General features: G+C 43.3%; 1 protein-coding gene across 1 annotated transcript in view; it reads right to left on the bottom strand.

Moving 5' to 3' along the window:
• pccb (propionyl-CoA carboxylase subunit beta) overlaps positions 1 to 19,487 on the bottom strand; it is an 83,273-nt gene that overhangs the window by 35,470 nt on the left and 28,316 nt on the right. The window contains exons 3-6 of the mRNA XM_070883372.1: positions 14,937 to 15,005; positions 13,483 to 13,539; positions 7,459 to 7,572; positions 1,028 to 1,138 (exon numbers count right to left, since the gene is read on the bottom strand). Of these exons, the coding sequence (XP_070739473.1) occupies positions 1,028 to 1,138; positions 7,459 to 7,572; positions 13,483 to 13,539; positions 14,937 to 15,005 (351 nt within the window). The remainder of the gene's footprint in view (positions 1 to 1,027; positions 1,139 to 7,458; positions 7,573 to 13,482; positions 13,540 to 14,936; positions 15,006 to 19,487) is intronic.

Raw genomic sequence — 19,487 nt, 5'->3', positions numbered from 1 at the left:
ATCTCTGAAACTGGGAAAATACAAGTAATTTATTTATATTAACCTTTCATGCTTTTATTTCATAAAAAAAAAGAGTTGAGGTAGGAGCTGAGGCAATTTTATCTGTGACCCTTAACTCGCCTGTTCCTCCACTCTTCATCCCTTCTCATCTTAGGGCAGTGTTTCATGCTGGACTACAGCTGCACAGGCAGCAGCAGCGTGTAACCTAGCCCAGTAATAACTATTCTTCACGTGTGAACGTGGACATTGTTAAGTCAAGGCTGTGTTTGCTAATTTAATTCAGCTCCTTCACCAACATTATCCTCACGTGAAAGTTTGGTACAAATAAATTATTTGTATTTTCTTTGGCATCAAAGATTTACAAAGGTTTTGAATAGTTTTAGCAAATACAAATAATTACTGACCGTTTAAATAAAGCTATACACCCATCTGAAGGGAGGGGGGAAATCAGCTACATTTTCTTCACTGGCTCTCCACTGATTTTTTTGTTAAGTCTTTTTCTTGCTCCGACATGAGTTTCCACCAATTCAAATAACTTCGTCTTTCTTTCAAAGGGTAATGTGATGGAGGGCTACTGCAGATAATTTCTTGATCTAAAGTACACTTATTTCAACAATCCTTCCTTTGAACCACTTAGCATGTTCTAGCACACACAATGGAGCCAGCGCAGTTTACAGAAAAATAAAATCAGCTACAATGCAGATATTCTTTTCCCTTCAGACTGCTGAGCTGCATGCTCAATATCATTGTGGTTCATTGTTGGGCATAATTTCACACAAAAAGACATTTTTTAAATTGCATATCCCAAACTGACTCTCTGTAATCATCTTGGCATGCCTTGAAAATACATTGTAGCAAGGAGTGTGTTCTACAAATATCTGATGATTTCTTAGCTACTAGGAACATTAGGAGCAGGAATTAGGCCATTTGGCCCCTCAAGCCTGCTCCGCCATTCAATACGAAAATGGCTAAAAGGCACATTAAACAATTGATTTCTGTAGTTCAATCACCAACGAATGCACATTACCTTCACCATGAACGTAAAGTCTGTTAAAGCAGGTGAATAGACAGCACCACCAGCACAAGGACCCATAATAAGGGAGATCTGAGGAATGACTCCTGAGGTCAGTACGTTTCTCTGTAACATGTTAAAAACACACACATTACTATTGTGCTACAATAGGAAACATGTCCAAAAATAAGCCAAGCCATCTTTCTTGCAGGAAGATAAACTAAGCACTACCCATCCCACAGCCATTAACACTTCTGGAAAAAATATTTCACTGCTGCAGTTGATAAATCAATTTTATCTATCCATAAACTTTATTATGTTAAATGCACCCACCAGCACATGAAAAGTAACCAATCAGAACTGCTGTCTTATTTGTGTTTTAAAAAAAATGGTTGCAAATTCTAACGTGATACTTTTTATAAATTGAATAAATCAAAAAAGTGTCGTAATTTCATAGACACCAAAGACAGGCGAGTATGGTGTAGGTCAAAGCTCATCAAAACCAAACCATGACCATACATTACTGTACATGGTCAGTTTGTCAGCCTCATCAGTCACTTGACAGAGGGAAAGAGAATGGTCAAAAGAAAGTCCCTTCTTGCAAGATCAACCATGGAGCAGCACTGGCAATCGCCTCCGCAGACAGGCTGCGCCACTCCACACACAATTTTGTGTGGGGGGGGAAGAAGAAAGAAGGAAGAGCGACAGGCTAAAATTATTATAACGTGTGGAGAGGTCGGTAGTTCGAGAGGTCGGTGAGTCAAGAGTTCAGAGGCCCCCGAGGCCGGTGGGTTGTGAGGCCCCAGAGGCCGGTGGGTAGGGAGGTCGGTGAGGTGAGTTGAGTTGGTAAGTATCTCTCTTTTCTTTATTTCTTTTTAAGTACGTCGGGAGTTCGGAGGCCGGCAGCTCGGAGGTAGGGAGGCCACAGAGGCCGGTGAGGTGAGTTGGTGAGTAGCTCTCTCTTCTCTCTTTCTTTTTAAGTAGATTTTAAACTAGATAAGGCTAACTAGAGGGATGGTAGTGCAGCTCAGTCCTGTGGAGTGCACATCCTGCAGCATGTGGGAAGTCCTGGACGCTTCGCGCAGCCGAGACAACCACGTGTGTAGATGACGACTCGAGCTTCAACTGCTCGAGCTCCGCGGTTTGGAGCTGGAGCAGCTGGTGGAGTCAATAAGATGCATCCGCGAGACTGAGAACTACATGGATAGCATGTTTCAGGAGATGGTCACCTCGCAGCTTAAAGGCGTGCAGGTGGAGAAGTGGGTGACCACCAGACGTAGTAAGTGTGCTAGGCAGGTAGTGCAGGAGTCCCCCCATGAGTACATCTCGCTTTCAAACCAATATTCAATTCTGAATATTGGTAAGGACGATGGTGCCTCTGGGGAGTGCGCCAGAGCCAATTCCAAGGCACCACGGGTGGCTCAGCTGCACAGGGGGGAGGGATGAAGAACAAAAGAGCCCTAGTGATAGGGGATTCTATAGTTAGGGGAACAGACAGGCATTTCTGCAGCCGTAGACGTAACTCCCGAATGGTTTTGTGCCTCCCTGGTGCCAGGGTCAAGGATGTCACAGAGCGGACGCAGCGAATCCTGGGGGTGGGGGGGTGGGGGGGTGGGAGGAGAGGGTAAACAGCTAGAGGTTGTGGTCCATATTGGGACGAACGACATAGGTAAAACGAGGGATGAGGTCCTACAGGAAGAATTTAGGGAGCTAAGAAGAAAATTAAAGGGTAGGACCTCAAAGGTAGTAATTTCCGAGTTACTACCGGTGCCACATGCGAATGAGTATAAGAATAGAAGGATAGAGAGGATGAACACGTGGCTGGAAAATTGGTGTAGGAGGGAGGGCTTTAAATTCTTGAGGCATTGGGACCGCTTCTGGGAGAGATGGAACCTGTACAAACCGGACGAGTTGCACCTGAACAGCGCCGGGACCAATATCCTCGCGGGGAGTTTTGCTGGTGCTGTTGGAGAGAGTTTAAACTAGCTTGGCAGGGGGATGGGAACCTGAACGAATTCAAAAGGGAGGGAAGAAAAGCAGAAGTTGGATAGCAAAAATGTAGAAAACGAATCTGTAAGACAGAGGAAATGGGGCTTAGTGTGTAGTGAGCAAGGAGGTCTTCCTCTGCTGAATGGTATATCCTTTAATGTAAGGAGTATAGCGAATAAGGTGGATGAGCTAAGAGCACAGGTAGACACTTGGGAGTATGACATTATCGCCATTACAGAAACATGGCTGAAAGAGGGCAGGTTTGGCAGATCAATATTCCTGGCTACAGAATTTTTAGACAAGATAGAGAGGGGGGCGGGGTTGCGGTACTGATTACAGAAACTATTACAGCAGTGAGGAGGGATGATATATGTTAAAGGGATCATCAAATGAGGCCATGTGAGTCGAATTGAAAAATAAAAAAGGGGCGATCACACTGCTGGGCATGTATTACAGACCCCCAAACAGTGGGAGGGAGATAGAGGAGCAAATATGTAGCAAATTGCTGTGAAGTCTAAAAACCATCGGGTTGTAATAGTAGGGGATTTTAACTATCCAAATATTGATTGGGACGAATTTAATGTGAGGGGTATCGAGGGTGCGGAATTCTTGAGATGCATTCAAGAGAATTTTTTTTAATCAGTATGTAGTACGCCCAACATGAGAGGGGGCGGTCTTGGATTTAGTTTTGGGGAATGAAGCTGGGCAAGTTGAAGGGGTATTAGTGGGGGAGCACTTGAGTGCCAGTGACCATAATTCAGTCAGATTCAAGTTGGTTATGGATAAGGACAATAGGCCTGGAATAAAAGTTCTGAATTGGGGAAAAGCTAATTTTGCTAAGTTAAGGAATGATTTGGCCATAGTGGACTGGAAACAGCTACTTGTTGGTAAATCAGTGTCGGAACAATGGGAGGCATTCAAGGAGGAGATCCAGAATGCTCAGGCCAAACATGTGCTCTTAAAGAAAAAAGGCTGGGAAAAATAATTCTAGAGCCCCTGGATGTCTAGGGACTTACAGGGGAGGATAAAGAAAAAAGGACGCTTATGTCATATATCAACGGCTAAATACTTTAGAATCTTTAGAGGAATATAGAAAGTTAAGAGGCAAAATTATAAAGGATATTAGGAATGCTAAGAGAGAGCACGAGAAATTCTTGGCCAGTAAAATTAAGGAAAACCCTTAGATGTTCTATAAATATATTAAGAGTAAGAGGGTAACTAAAGAAAGGGTAGGGCCTATTAAAGACCATGAGGGTAATCTTTGTGTGGAGGTGGAAGATGTTGGTAGGGTTCTTAACGAATATTTTGCATCTGTTTTCACAAAGGAAAGAGGTAATGCAGATACTGCTATAGAGGAGGAGTGTGATATTCTGGATGAACTAAATATATAGAGAGGGGAAGTATTAAGGGGTTTAGCAGCTTTGAAAGTAGATAAGTCCCCAGGCCCGGATGAAATTCATCCCAGGCTGTTGAGCAAAGTAAGTGTGGAAATAGCAGAGGCCTTGATCATCATTTTCCAGTCCTCTTTGAATATGGGCATGGAGGATTGGAGGACTGTTAATGTAGTACCCTTGTTTAAGAAGGAAAAAAGGGATAGGCCGAGTAATTACAGGCCTATCAGCTTAACCTCAGTGGTGGGAAAACTATTGGGATAAATCTGTATTTGAATAGGCAAGGATTAATTGGAGACAGTCAGCATGGATTTGTTAAGGAAAGATCGTGTTTGACAAACCGGATTGAATTTTTTGAGGAGGTAATCAAGAGGGTCGATGAGGGTAGTGCGTACGATGTAGTATATATGGACTTTAGCAAGGCTTTTGATAAGGACCCGCATGGTAGACTGGTCATGAAGGTTAAAGTCCATGGGATCCAGCACAAAGTGGCAAGTTGGATCCAAAATTGGCTCGGAGGTAGGAAGCAAAGGGTAATGATTGATGGATGTTTTTGTGACTGGAAAGATGCTTCCAGTGGGGTTCCACAGGGCTCAGTACTGGGTCCCTTGCTTTTTGTGGTATATATCAACGATTTAAATTTGCATATAGGAAGTATGATTAAGAAGTTTGCAGACGACACTAAAATTGGCTGTGTGGTTGATAATGAAGAAGAGGAAAGTCATGGGCTGCAGAAGGATATCAATCTACTGGTCAGGTGGGCAGAGCAGTGGCAAATGGAATTTAATTCAGAGAAGTGCGAGGTGATGCACTTTGGGAGGACTTAATAAGGAAAGGATATACACATTAAGCGATAGGCCACTTAATAGTGTAAATGAACAAAGGGACCCTGGAGTGCTTGTCCACAATTCCCGCAAAGTAGCCGGCCAGGTAGATAAGGTGGTTAAGAAGGCATAAGGAATGCAAGAGCAGGGAGGTTATGCTTAAACTGTAAAATACTTTGGTTAGGCCACAGTTGGAGTACTGCGTGCAGTTCTGGTCGCCATATTATAGGAAGGACGTGATTGCACGAGAGAGGATGCAGAGCAGATTTACTAGGATGCTGCCTGGAATGGAGAATCTTAGTTATGAGGACAGATTGGATAGGCTGGGTTTGTTCTCATTGGAACAGAAGAGGTTACGAGGAGACCTCATTGAAGTGTACAAAATATTGAGGGGCCTGGACATAGTGGATAGTAAGGATCTATTGCCATTGGTGGAGGGGTCTATTACGAGGGGGCATAGTTTTAAGGTAGTTGGTGGAAGGTTTACAGGGGATTTGAGGGGGTCTTTATGCAGAGGGTTGTGGGGATCTGGAACTCGCTGCGTCGAAGAGTGGTGGATGCAGAAACCCTCACCACTTTTCAGAGATGGTTGGATGGGCACTTGAAGTGCCGTAACCTGTAGGGTTACGGACCTAGAGCTGGTAATTGGGATTGGACTGGATGACCTTTTGTTGGACAGCGTAGATATAATGGTACGTACTGCAGGGAATACAATACAGCCAAGGTGATCTCCTAGACTAGTTTCGATCATCTAGATAGGTCGGAGAGGAATTTTCCCAGATCTTTTTTTTCCCCTAAATTGGCCTGGGTCTTTACCTAGTTTTTGCCTCTCCCAGGATATCACATGGCTCCGGTTGGGGTGGAGTATAGATGTTTTCAGTATACGGGGTGTCGCAGTTGTGTGGGCTGGGTGCTCTTTGCCTTTCTGTCATTGTTCATAGGTTTATATGTAACCTTTAGGGCTGCTGACCAAGGGCCGTGCGGCTCTTTGTCGGCCGGCGCGGACACGATGGGCCGAAATGGCCTCCTTCTGCACTGTAAATTTCTATGTTTCTATTATTACAGAATTAAGTATATTCATTTATATTTTGAAAGTTATATGTCGGCATATGTAGGCATCACACTTTGTTGGAGACAAGACAATCTTAAAATACTCGACTTCTTACCTGGAGCCTGAATGTTACAAGCACATTCCAATTTGCAAAGTTCCTGGACCAAACCGGCTCTGTAATTTTCTGACTTAATAATTAAATTCTAAATCGCCCAAGGCTCTATTTTTTAAAATTTAACATTTGGACTTTATAGTGTAAAGGGACATAGATCCACATTACTAGCAGTATACATTCTATATTACATTACAGAACATAACATTTCTGTCCTTATTGAACCGCATATCTAACTTAGTGCAAACAATGCCATGGGGCATACACTGCTGAGCGCTAAATTTCACACCCTAAAATAACTCTGCACTAGTAGCAGAGTAGTCCTCATTACAATATTTGCAAAAAGATTCTGAAAATATGACATGCAGAGATATCAAAGTGGTAGTATTCCCACGTCACCATTCCCTCCCGGCCATTTCGCGTAGGCTTGGCTTTTATTCATAGGAACAAAAAGCAAAAGTCACCCAGGCCACTCTTGTGGCAAGAAACCTGCAAGCACATCACCTACTTATCCTTAGCAAGGGACTTCAACAAGAAACGAGCAGTAGCATTTAAAAATGCCCACCATCTTTTCAAGGGCAATTAGGGATGGTTTTGCCAATGACGACCACATCCTGAGAATTAATTTTTTTTTTTAAATGAGCTCAGAGAATGGGAACTGAAAGTAGGTTATTAGCTCTAAATACAAGGCTGCTATTTGATCAATGGGTATGGAGTGAAAGCAGGAAAGGGGTACTGAGGTGAATGATCAGCCATGATCTTACTGAATGGTGGTGCAGGCTCGAGGAGCCGAATGGCCTACTCCTGCACCTATTTTCTAAGAAGCTATCAGAACTGTCGGTAAACACAACCTGCATGCACATGCCTTCTATTGTACACTTAAAATGGTTCAAAGTGTATTTTTCAAGGTGGAAAAACCAATCAAAAAAGCACCTAGCTTCTTAGAAATATAATAAATACAAGTTATTTTTCTTTTTCCCCCCCTCTAAGTAAAAGTGGAAACCAGATTAAAAACCTAGAAAAGTACAACAATGGGACTTCTCCATCTTCAAAATATTTTTTCATACTCGTAATCTCACCAGAAAAATGTCAGCATAACCAGCCAAGGACTCCACACCTTCCTGAATACGTGCTCCTCCTGAATCATTCAGGCCGATAACAGGAGCTCCCACCAACAGAGCCTGGTCCATAATCTAGAAAGTCACATACATAACACTGAATAAATCAGTATGTTTAAAATTGGTAGTCAAATATTCCCATCCTCTTGTATTCAATGGTTATACCAGAGCAATGTATTTATTAATCTAGGTACAAGAAATCTCAGTAGGAGACAATTCCCATGGAACTTTCCTGCTTCCCTCCCATATTACATAGGACAGCTTAACTACATCAAGCCTTTTAAAAACAAAGTGTAGAAATGTGTTGCAGCTATATTAAGTAAGTGGATGTGGGCTACCTTAGAGAATGGTGGTTGGGAACAGGAAGGAACTGTAAATAAGACAACTAAAGAATGAGGCTAAAAGATCAAGGGGGAGAAATGTGTTAATCGAGGTGCAGCGATACTTTTAGCGCCTTGAAAATGTTTGCGCCTCTCGCCCAGAAATTAGTCAGAATCGGTCGAAGTGCTGACAGGAGCGCTAAGTCAACTGTTGCACACCAGAGCTGGGGGGACACTAACAAAAATGCTGCCACTAAATTTAACCGAGCCACTGCGCATGCGCCAAACTCCAATTCAGATCCTCTCCCGTCCTGTGACAGTTTGAACTGGTGCTCTCCACTCTCCGTCCTGTGACAGTTTGAACTGGTGCTCTCCACTCTCTCTCCTGTGACAGTTGGAACTGGTGCTCTCCACTCTCCCGTCCTGTGACAGTTGGAACTGGTGCTCTCCACTCTCTCTCCTGTGACAGTTGGAGCTGGTACTCTCCACTCTCTCTCCTGTGACAGTTTGAACTGGTGCTCTCCACTCTCTGTCCTGTGACAGTTGGAACTGGTGCTCTCCACTCTCCCGTTGGTGTAGGAGGGAGGGCTTTCGTTTCTTGAACAATTGGGACCGCTTCTGGGGTAGGTGGAACCTGTACAAGTCGGACAGGTTACACCTCAACAGAGACGGGACCAATGTTCTCGCGGGTGATTTTGATAGTACAGTTGGGAGGGCTTTAAACTAGTTTGGCAGGGGGATGGGAACCCAGGAGAGGGCTCGGAGCTAGTCAGAGTGGGTGAGCGCTCAGATGAACAGAACCCCAAGAAAGAATGCAAAAGGCAGGAGGCAACAGAGCAGAGTAGCACTGGGGCAATATGTATGAATATAAAAGGGCTGCAGGAGGGGTCAAAACTAAAAATCATGGTTTAAAAACTAGTATTAAAACACTTTACCTAAACGCTGCAGCATTCAAAACAAAGTAAATGAGTTGATGGCACAAATCATTACAAATGGGTATGATTTGGTGGCCATTACTGAAACGTGGTTGCAGGGTGGCCAAGACTGGGAATTAAACATACAGGGGTATCTGACAATTCGGAAAGATAGACAAGAAGGGAAAGGAGGTGGGGTAGCTCTGTTAATAAAGGATGATATCAGGGCAGTTGTGAGAGACAATATTGGCTCTAATGAACAAAATGTTGAATCATTGTGGGTGGAGATTAGAGATAGTAAGGGGAAAAAGTCACTGGTGGGCGTAGTTTATAGGCCCCCAAATAATAACTTCACGGTGGGGCGGACAATAATCAGGGGAATAATGGAGGCATGTGAAAAAGGAACGGCAGTAATCATGGGGGATTTTAACCTACATATCGATTGGTCAAATCAAATTGCACGGGATAGCCTGGAGGAGGAATTCAAAGAATGCATACGGGATTGTTTCTTAGAACAGTATGTTACAGAACCTACAAGGGAGCAAGCTATCTTAGATCTGGTCCTGTGTAATGAGACAGGAATAATAAACGATCTCCTAGTAAAAGATCCTCTCAATGAGTGATCGCAGTATGGTTGAATTTGTAACAGATTGAGGGTGAGGAAGTAGTGTCTCAAACGAGCGTACTATGCTTAAACAAAGGGGACTACAGTGGGATGAGGGCAGAATTGGCTAAAGTAGACTGGGAACACAGACTAAAGAGTGGCACAATTGAGGAACAGTGGAGGACTTTTACGGAGCTCTTTCATAGTGCTCAACAAAAATATATTCCAGTGAAAAAGAAGGACGGTAAGAGAAGGGATAACCAGCCGTGGATAACCAAGGAAATAAAGGAGAGTATCAAATTAAAAACCAATGCGTATAAGGTGGCCAAGGTTAGTGGGAAACTAGAAGATTGGGAACATTTTAAACAACAGCAAAGAATGACTAAGAAAGCAATAAAGAAAGGATAGATAGATTACGAAAGTAAACTTGTGCAAAACATAAAAACAGATAGTAAAAGCTTTTACAGATATATAAAACGGAAAGGAGTGACTAAAGTAAATGTTGGTCCCTTAGAAGATGAGAAAGGGGATTTAATAATGGGAAATGTGGAAATGGCTGAGACCTTAAACAATTATTTTGCTTCCGTCTTCACAGTGGAAGACACAAAAACCATGCCAAAAATTGCTGGTCACGGGAATGTGGGAAGGGAAGACCTTGAGATAATCACTATCACTAGGGGGGTAGTGCTGGACAGGCTAATGGGACTCAAGGTAGACAAGTCCCCTGGTCCGGATGAAATGCATCCTAGAGTATTAAAAGAGATGGCGGAAGTTATAGCAGATGCATTCGTTATAATCTACCAAAATTCTCTGGACTCTAGGGAGGTACCATCAGATTGGAAAGCAGCTAATGTAACGCCTCTGTTTAAAAAAAGGGGGCAGACAAAAGGCAGGTAACTATAGGCCGGTTAGTTTAACATCTGTAGTGGGGAAAATGCTTGAAGCTATCATTAAGGAAGAAATAGCGGGACATTTAGATAGAAATAGTGCAATCAAGCAGACGCAACATGGATTCATGAAGGGGAAATCATGTTTAACTAATTTACTGGAATTCTTTGAGGATATAACGAGCATGGTGGATAGAGGTGTACTGATGGATGTGGTGTATTTAGATTTCGATAAGGTGCCACACAAAAGGTTACTGCAGAAGATAGAGGTACATGGGGTCAGAGGAAATGTATTAGCATGGATAGAGAATTGGCTGGCTAACAGAAATCAGAGAGTCGGGATAAATGGGTCCTTTTCAGGTTGGAAATCGGTGATCAGTGGTGTGCCACAGGGTTTGGTGCTGGGACCACAACTGTTTACAATATACATAGATGACCTGGAAGAGGGGACAGAGTAGATTATAACAAAATTTGCAGATGACACAAAGATTAGTGGGAAAGCGGATTGTGTAGAGGACACAGAGGGGCTGCAAAGAGATTTAGATAGGTTAAGTGAATGGGCTACGGTTTGGCAGATGGAATACAATGTCGGAAAATGTGAGGTCATCCACCTTGGGGAAAAAAAAACATTAAAATGGAGTATTATTTGAATGGGGAGAAATTACAACATGCTGCGGTGCAGAGGGACCTGGGGGTCCTTGTGCATGAAACCCAAAAAGTTAGTTTGCAGGTGCAGCAGTTAATCAGGAAGGTGAATGGAATGTTGGCCTTCATTGCGAGAGGGATGGAATACAAAAGCAGGGAGGTCCTGCTGCAACTGTACAGGGTATTGGTGAGGCCGCACCTGGAGTACTGCATGCAGTTTTGGTCACCTTAAGGAAGGATATACTAGCTTTGGAGGGGGTACAGAGACGATTCACTCGGCTGATTCCGGAGATGAGGGGGTTACCTTATGATGATAGATTGAGTAGACTGGGTCTTTACTCGTTGGAGTTCAGAAGGATGAGGGGTAATCTTATAGAAACATTTAAAATAATGAAAGGGATAGACGGGATAGATAGAGGTAGAGAGATTGTTTCCACTGGTCAGGGAGACTAGAACTAGGGGACACAGCCTCAAAATACAGGGGAGCCAATTTAAAACCGAGTTGAGAGGAAATTTCTTCTCCCAGAGGGATGTGAATCTGTGGAATGCTCTGCCCAAGGAAGCAGTTGAGGCTAGCTCATTTAATGTATTCAAGTCACAGATAGATAGATTTTTAACCAATAGGGAATTAAGGGTTATGGGGAGCGGGCGGGTAAGTGGAGCTGAGTCCACGGCCAGATCAGCCATGATCTTGTTGAATGGCGGAGCAGGCTCGAGGGGCTGGATGGCCTACTCCTGTTCCTAATTCTTATGTTCTTACGGCTAAGGGGATCAAGGGCCATGGAGAGAAAGCAGGAAATGGGTACTGAGGGAATGATCAGCCTTGATCTTATTGAATGGCGGTGCAGGCTCGAAGGGCCGAATGGCCTACTCCTGCACCTATTTTCTATGGCCCCAAGTTTCCACATGATTTGCTCCTGATTTTTAGGAGCAACTGGTGGAGAACGGAGTATCTTAGAAATCGGAATTCTCCACATTTAAGTTTTCTGCAGTTCTAGTCAGGTAGAACAGTTTTACTTTTGAACAGAATTTTTTTTTCAAAAGGGGGCATGTCCGGCCACTGGCGCCTGATTTGAAAGTTTCCACAGTGAAAACCTACTCCAAACTAACTTAGAATGGAGCAAGTGAAGATTTTTGTAGGCTTGAAAAAACCTTGTCTACACATTAAAAATCAGACGCAGGTTACAAATTAGGCGTCGGGAACGAGGTGGGGGGGGGAAAGGGTTCATTAAATTCTACAATAAATCCTTAGTTATACTTATACAAATATTATATAAATAAATCCAACCTGAATAAAAATTTATAAGCAAAGAAAAGATTAAATAAACCATCTTCCTACTTGTGTGAAAGTGCTTCAGGCAGGCCTTTCAGGCCCGACCGACGGCAGGGGGAGAAAGCTGCAAGAAGCCTCAGTGCTGATCATGGAAGGGCAGTGTGGTTTTATTAAAAAATGTTAAAAATTGAACAGCTACAAAGAATTTGAATAGTCTCAAACAAGTGCATGTGTCCCGTTTATCACAGTCTATCTTTAATTACAGAATGCACTCCTTCACCCTCACACACAGAAATATCAAGAAAATTAAAATGCAAGCATTTGCAAGGGTTCAATAAACAAATTTTCACTTTTTCTGCAGCACTTTTTAAAATGGCCGAGTGCCAATGTTTACTTCAGACTGCGCGTGCACGAACGCTCCAACGCGCACGCGCAGGGTTGCCGGCACGAAAAAAACTCATTTAAATTGTACCCGCCTCCTCCTACTTACAAAATCGGCGCGAGTGGTAGGCTCCGCCCTCTGTGCGCCGCGCCAAGCAGACATCGAACTGCAAAGTGCTCGAGAATAGTGCGTTTTTTTCAGGCGCGAAAAACGGGCGCCCAGCTCGGAGGGGCGCCCGTTTTGCCGCATGTGGAAACTTGGGCCTAGGTTTCTATGAAAAGCAGAGTCATAGAAATGCACCCATTAAAGTTTTCAAAATCACTTTTTCTCAAGCTGAACTTTTTTATTTCTGTCTGCCGCTGCAAACTCAGAGGCTCACACTCAGTGCAACGCTTACACAGAGCACGAACTGTGACCTCCGAGGGAAGCGCTTCCTCATCCTTTTAAATAGCCACCGGTTAACGACTCTGCAAGCCTGTACCGACTGTCTTTCCCCCAGACATTATTGGTGGGCGATCAATGAGGCACACGCACTGAATTTAGCGACTGGGGCACAAGCGTGGTCAATGCACCAGGAATAAGTCATGATCAGCAGCCAGGCACTACTGATTTGCGCCTCATGAGCCTCTAATGAATTTTCGATCGGGGCACAAAACACTGTGCTCCCGGTCAGTAACCTCTTATGCTCCCATTACCGCCCCCTCTGGCCGTTATGCAACTGAAAATCCAGCCCCATATCTGCTACGCCACCCTTAATTTAACAAGACTGCTATCCTATTAAACCATAAAGCATTAGTGTATTTTGCTCTGATAAGTCTAACTACTAAGTTTAAAAGATAACCATCCTGTATGTGTAGCACCTCTACCCTCCATTCAAATGCAGCTCTAAGTTACGTTTCCATCAACAAGGGCCCACACTCGGGCATGACTGAATGTCACCTCCACACATTTATCCTTTACCTTACAGATCTTCTGTGCATGAGCTCCTGATAAGCTTCCCCCAAACACTGTAAAATCCTGCAAAAAGGAAACAAAATCATACTGTGAACAACATGCAATATGTATCAGCTTTGTGCAAAAATCTGAAGTTGCTTTGTTTTTCACATTGTATAACTAGCCGGTCTGGATACTGCAGCACTTTCACCCCACATTTAAAAAGAAAAACACTACTTTAAAAAAAAAAATCGCCCTTATGCAGTAGCTTCCATAACCTAAAAAGCGTACCAAGGCACTTCATAAGTGGAGGTCAGATCCAAACAGGGGCAAGGAAGAGGTTAAGGATGCATCAGTAAGGCAGAACGGTTTAAGAGTCATAATTTATCTGTGTGGGGGCATGATGGGTTAATGTATTTTAAAATAAACAGATCATTATTCCACAATATATATTTTGGTTGCCAATCTATCTTTTCCATTGGAAGCTGGCAACAGAAAAGTTTCACCAGCGGATTAACTGGTCAATTTTCAAAATACTTCAGCAAAATGTACATTTCTCTCATTTGTCATATATCCTCTACTCTTACTCAAACTTATTGAATTCTCAGAGAAGAATTTTCATTTATTTTGAATCTGCAAGGTTCAAGATGTCAAAAAGGTCAAAGCTTTGTGATCTAAAATCAGAAAATGCTGGAAATACTCAGATCAGGCAGTATCTGGAGAGAGAAACAGAGTTAACATTTCAGGTCGATGACCTTTCGCCAAAACCTTTCTTTCAGCATCTGCAGTATTTTGCTTTTGTGTAAGCTTTGAGATCATTCAGGTCCAGGTTAGAGAAATTAGCCTAAAGTACTGGAAGAATATTAAAATCTTAACAATAAGGTACCGGATGTTTTCAATTATCTCAATTCAAAGGAAATGAAGGCAGACAAAAAGGAGAAACAGTGATCACCTTGATCTCCAAACAAAAGCGAGACACTTTTGCTGACCTTTCCAATTGAGATCCAATGGTAACATTGAGATTATTTATTTTAGGTCTATCCATTGTCATTCTTCAAATTAAGTTAAATGCGACATTCCATGTCACTGATGCAACCAAAAAATAAAGGATTACCAGTCTTTGCTTTGAGATTTAAAGCAAAAATTTTGTGGAGGTTCTCTATTTTGAATTATACTGCGAATTGCTGCGAATGGAATACATTTTCTATTATACATTATGTGGCAACAATTCCCATTTCTTCATGACCCCCAGATATATTATTGTGAAGAAAGGTCACCGAGGAGCGGGGCCACCCTGAAATGGACAGTGCCTCCTGGTAGGGCAACCAGGCAACTGGTTGGTATGTTCCACCGGCCAACTGCCCATATACTGTTCTGGGGGGAAATCCACCCCCAGTGTTTTGGCCCATAAGGGAGTGGTACTTCCAGTAACTCAATCCTTTAAGTAGAGAAACTTCAAATTCAAACATAAATCTTATTACCTGGCTGAAGACATAAACGAGTCGCCCATTAATTCGGCCCTGGCCAGTCACCACACTGTCACCGGGAAACTATGAAATGGTTTCAAAGCAACAAGAAATGAATAAACAGTGAAGTCACATTCAAAACATGCATCATGAATTTAGAAGTTTGACAACCAAACTATCTTGTAAAGGCTCATGGGGTTCAGGCTGAGCTGAGATAGCACCCACCCTGATTCTTCAATCCTCCAGATCCTGTTTCGGGATCTGATTGGCCATGGTAAAGAAAAGAATAAAAACAATTACACATTACAAAGAGCTCCTGCAGAGTGATGGATTTATTAATTATTATACACTACACTGCATTTTGTGTTCACCAAGCTGAAGGATGTCATTGCTGCGAATGGAATACATTTTCTATATGCTCGCCCTACATCAGCATTAAGCAATTCAATTTCAGGAAAAGGACTGTTGGATGCAGAAATAAAATTCCCTTCTACTTTACCCCAATAACAGGTCATAAGCCCAGCATCAGAAGAGCACCCCCTATCAATGTCACTTTAAAAAAAATTCTCATGCCAGTCATATATTTCAGTGTTAATTTGTGGGCAACTTTGTGTTTTATGGCCCTGCCACCCAGATGCTGGATTGATCCTGCTTGAACTGATTCTCCAGAGGAGCCTTATCCACTAGTCACAGTTTGAGAAGAGAGAGAGCATTATATTAACTCATTATAACCTCCCCCCACAACTTTTTTTGTTGAAGAAGTGCAGGTCTTCCTTCAAAGATACTGGGAATTGGGAAAAGCACTTAAGAAAGTTCTTTTGTCGACCCATCGAAGATGTATTTCAATCTTCACGTATTTGGTTGCACTTTAAAATTTCTTACAATTACAGTGAACAAAGGCTTTGAATGTCCTATTTTATCCAACTGTAATGGGTATCTTAATTTACATTAATGTATTCAGCCATTAAAAAGTTTTTTTTTTAAATGCAGTCGAGCATTAAATTATCATTTTAAACCTAAACTTTTAAAAATATTCAAACGGGAAGTTCCTACTTGTATGCAAGGAGAACCATCACTAACTTTCACAATGACTGCTTTGAGTTAGAATGTTTAGACGTAATAATTAAAATGAATTGGTGTTGAATGTATTTTTTTTTTTAAGAATGGTCAAAAGATTCCCCCACAGTTACCCATAATGCATGATATCTCAGAAGATGAGATATTAAAAAACAGAATACAAGTTTAGAAAAAAAAATAAATTAGATAAAGGATGGGGCTTTTAATTAAATGCCAAGTTTCCCCACAATAGCACACACTGTTCTTAGCTCCAAAAGATAAACGATAAACCATAAACTTTGGTAGAATATGATTTTTGTATAGCTCCAAAATGCAGCTTTACAGAAAAAGGCTAGTGAATTATTCAATTCTCAGTTTTCAGTAATCATTGCTTTACTGTCAGTCATTGATGGTAAAGAAAATCAATGTAAATACGATGAGAATCTCAAGTGCCAGTGCTCCGTCCTCCCAAGTAGAATGTGGAGCCATTCTGTTCTGAAATACCCCGTAAACACACGCTAACGCTTCTTTATCGATCATATTGTATGCCCTCTCGGCCTTAGACAGACTTCTGGATGCATAAGCAACCGGTTGCAATTTCCCAAATTCATTAGCTTGTTGCAATACACACCCAACCCTGTACGACGACACATCACATGCTAGTACCAAACGTTTACATGGATTGTACAACAAGCAATTTGTTTGAACACAACTGCTTCCTAGCTTTATCAAAAGCATTTTCTTGGCTTTTACCCCATACCCATTCATCAACTTTACGCAGTAAAGAGTGCAGGGGTTCTAACAATGTGCTAAGACCTGGTAAGAAGTTCCCAAAATAGTTCAAGAATCATCGAAACAACCGCAGCTCCGTCACGTTCTGTGGTCTTGGTGCGTTTTTGATTGCCTCCGTCTTCGAATCGGTGGGACTGATGCCGTCCGCCACAATTCTTCTTCCCAGGAACTCCATTTCAGGCGCTAGGAAAACACACTTCGAGCGTATTAACCTGAGCCCTACACGATTAAGCCGACTAAGAACCTCCACCAGGTTCTGCAGGTGCTCGACGGTGTCCCGATCTGTAACCAAGATGTCGTCCTGGAAGACCATGGTGCGCGGGACAAACTTCAGCAAGCTTTCCATGTTCCTCTGGAATATCGCCGCAGCCAATCGAATCCCAAACGGGCATTTGTTGTAAATGAAAAGACCTTTGTGGGTGTTGATGCAAGTGAGGCCTTTCGAAGATTCCTCCAGCTTCTGCGTCATATAGGCCAAGATCAAGTCCAGCTTCGTGAATGTTTTCCCTTACGCCAGCGTCACAAATAGGTCGTCTGCCTTTGGTAGCGGGTATTGATCCTGCAGTGAGAAACGATTTATAGTTACTTTGTAATCACCAGATTCTTACGGTACCGTCTCCCTTGAGGACTGGAACAATCGGACTGGCCCACTCATTGAATTCGATCGGCGAAATGATACCCTCTCGTTGCAGCCTGTCCAGTTCGATCTCCACCCACTCTCTCATCATGTAAGGTACCGCTCTCGCCCCCGGAATCAAATGGATCTGCACTTTTGCTCCTTGAAACTTCCCGATGCCTGGTTCGAACAGCGAGGGGATCTTGCTTAAGACCTGGGCACGAGGGGTCGTCGACTGACGAAAGCGTTCGGATGTCATCCCAGTTCCAGCGTATCTTTCCCAGCCAGGTCCCGGTACCACCCAGAGTGGCAAATCGTGCATCGCTCCATCGTAGGAGACCTTTATGGTAGCACTGCCAACTACGGGAATCAGTGCCTTTGTGTACGTTCTCAGTTTGGTAGTCAGGACTGGCCTTGAAGCCTCGTTGCACCACAACTTATCGGAAGTCTTTTTACTCATTAGGGACTGGCTTGCGCCAGTGTCCAGCTCCATGGACATCGGGAGTCCATTTAATTCAACCTTCAGCATTATCAGGGGACACTCTGTGGTAAATGTGTGCACCCCATATACCTCTGCCTCCTCGGTCTGAGGCTCTGGCTCATCATGATCCACCGTGGATCTGTCCTCCTCTGCAACATGGTAGTTTGCAGGATTAGCAGGGTTTGCAGCTCGCCTGCACATACGTTGGAGGTGTCCCATTGTTCCACAGCCCTTGCAAACGTATCCTTTGAAGCGGCATGAATAAAATCGATGATCACCCCCGCAGTGCCAACAAGGTGTTAATTGCCTTGTATTCACCACCCTTGATGGCAGACTCTGAGCCATCTGCGGATGTACAAGCCCTGCGATGCACATTTTGATTCGAAAACAACGTTACTTTGTTCACAGTACTTGCAGCAGCACTAGTGTGCTAGGAAATTTGTTTGGTATTGTCACTGGTGGAGATAAACACCTGGGTTATCGCTATGGTTTTACTAAAGGTTGGGGTCTCTACAGTCAAAAGTTTGCGAAGTATTACTTCATGGCCAATGCCAAGTACAAAGAAGTCCCTGAGCATATGCTCCAAGTGTCCTTCAAATTTGCAATGTCCTGCAAGGTGCCTTAGCTCGGCGACGTAGCTCGCCACTTCTTGGCCTTCAGACCTCTTGTACGTGTAGAACCGATACCTCACCATCAGAACGCTTTCCTTCGGGTTTAGATGCTCCTGGACCAGTGTGCACAACTCATCGTATGACTTGTCTGTGGGTTTTTCTGGAGTGAGCAGGTTTTTCATGAGGCCATACGTTGGTGCCCCGCAAACGATGAGGAGGATCGCCCTTCGTTTGGCAGCGTTCCCTTCTCCTTCCAGCTCATTGACCACGAAGTATTGGTCAAGTCGCTCCATGAAAGTTTCCCAATCATCTCCCTCCAAAAATTTCTCCAGGATGCCCACAGTTCTCTGCATTGTTGCATTGGGGTTCGTCATCTGTATCTCGTCTTGGATAAGGAGTCAGACTAGATACTGCAAGCTCAAAGTAAGTGTGACTGTAGTCCTTTACTACAGATCTCAGAGTGCCTCTCCAGCCTGTGGGGCCTCCTTATATACAGGTGCTGCCAAGGGATTGTGGGATCTTTTGGGACTCCAGGGGATAAGCCCTCTGGTGGTTAGACATGGTAATTACAGGTTTACATGCACAACAGTGACATTGCAGGAAAGCAAGAAAGTGATTGGTCAGTATTTCTCTTTGTTGGGCATTGATTTAAATGAAGAGCCGGGATTAAAAACTGAATATTAGTAACTTCAAAACTTACTTAATTAAATAAAATATCTTTGAGCTGGCAGAGCAGGCGATGTGTTACTGCTGCAACATGTGGGAGCTGGTGGACACCTTTTAAGGTCCATCGCGACCACACCTGCAGCAAGTGTCTACAGCTCGAGGAACTGCGGCTCTGTGTTGATGAGCTGGAGTCCGAGCTTCAGGGAGGGGGAAGAGTTACCCTGGATGCTGTGTTCCTGCAGACAGTCACACCTCTGAAGTTAAATAATTCAAATTTGGTCCATGGTCAGGGACAGGAGGGTGTGACTACGAGCTAGGCAGGTATGGGGACCCAGGACATAGTG

Source organism: Pristiophorus japonicus, chromosome 6 (genome assembly GCF_044704955.1).
Source record: "Pristiophorus japonicus isolate sPriJap1 chromosome 6, sPriJap1.hap1, whole genome shotgun sequence".
Lineage (NCBI taxonomy): Eukaryota > Metazoa > Chordata > Chondrichthyes > Pristiophoridae > Pristiophorus > Pristiophorus japonicus.
The sequence above is the reverse complement of the archived record's forward strand: the minus strand, read 5'-3'. Positions and strand labels throughout refer to the sequence as shown.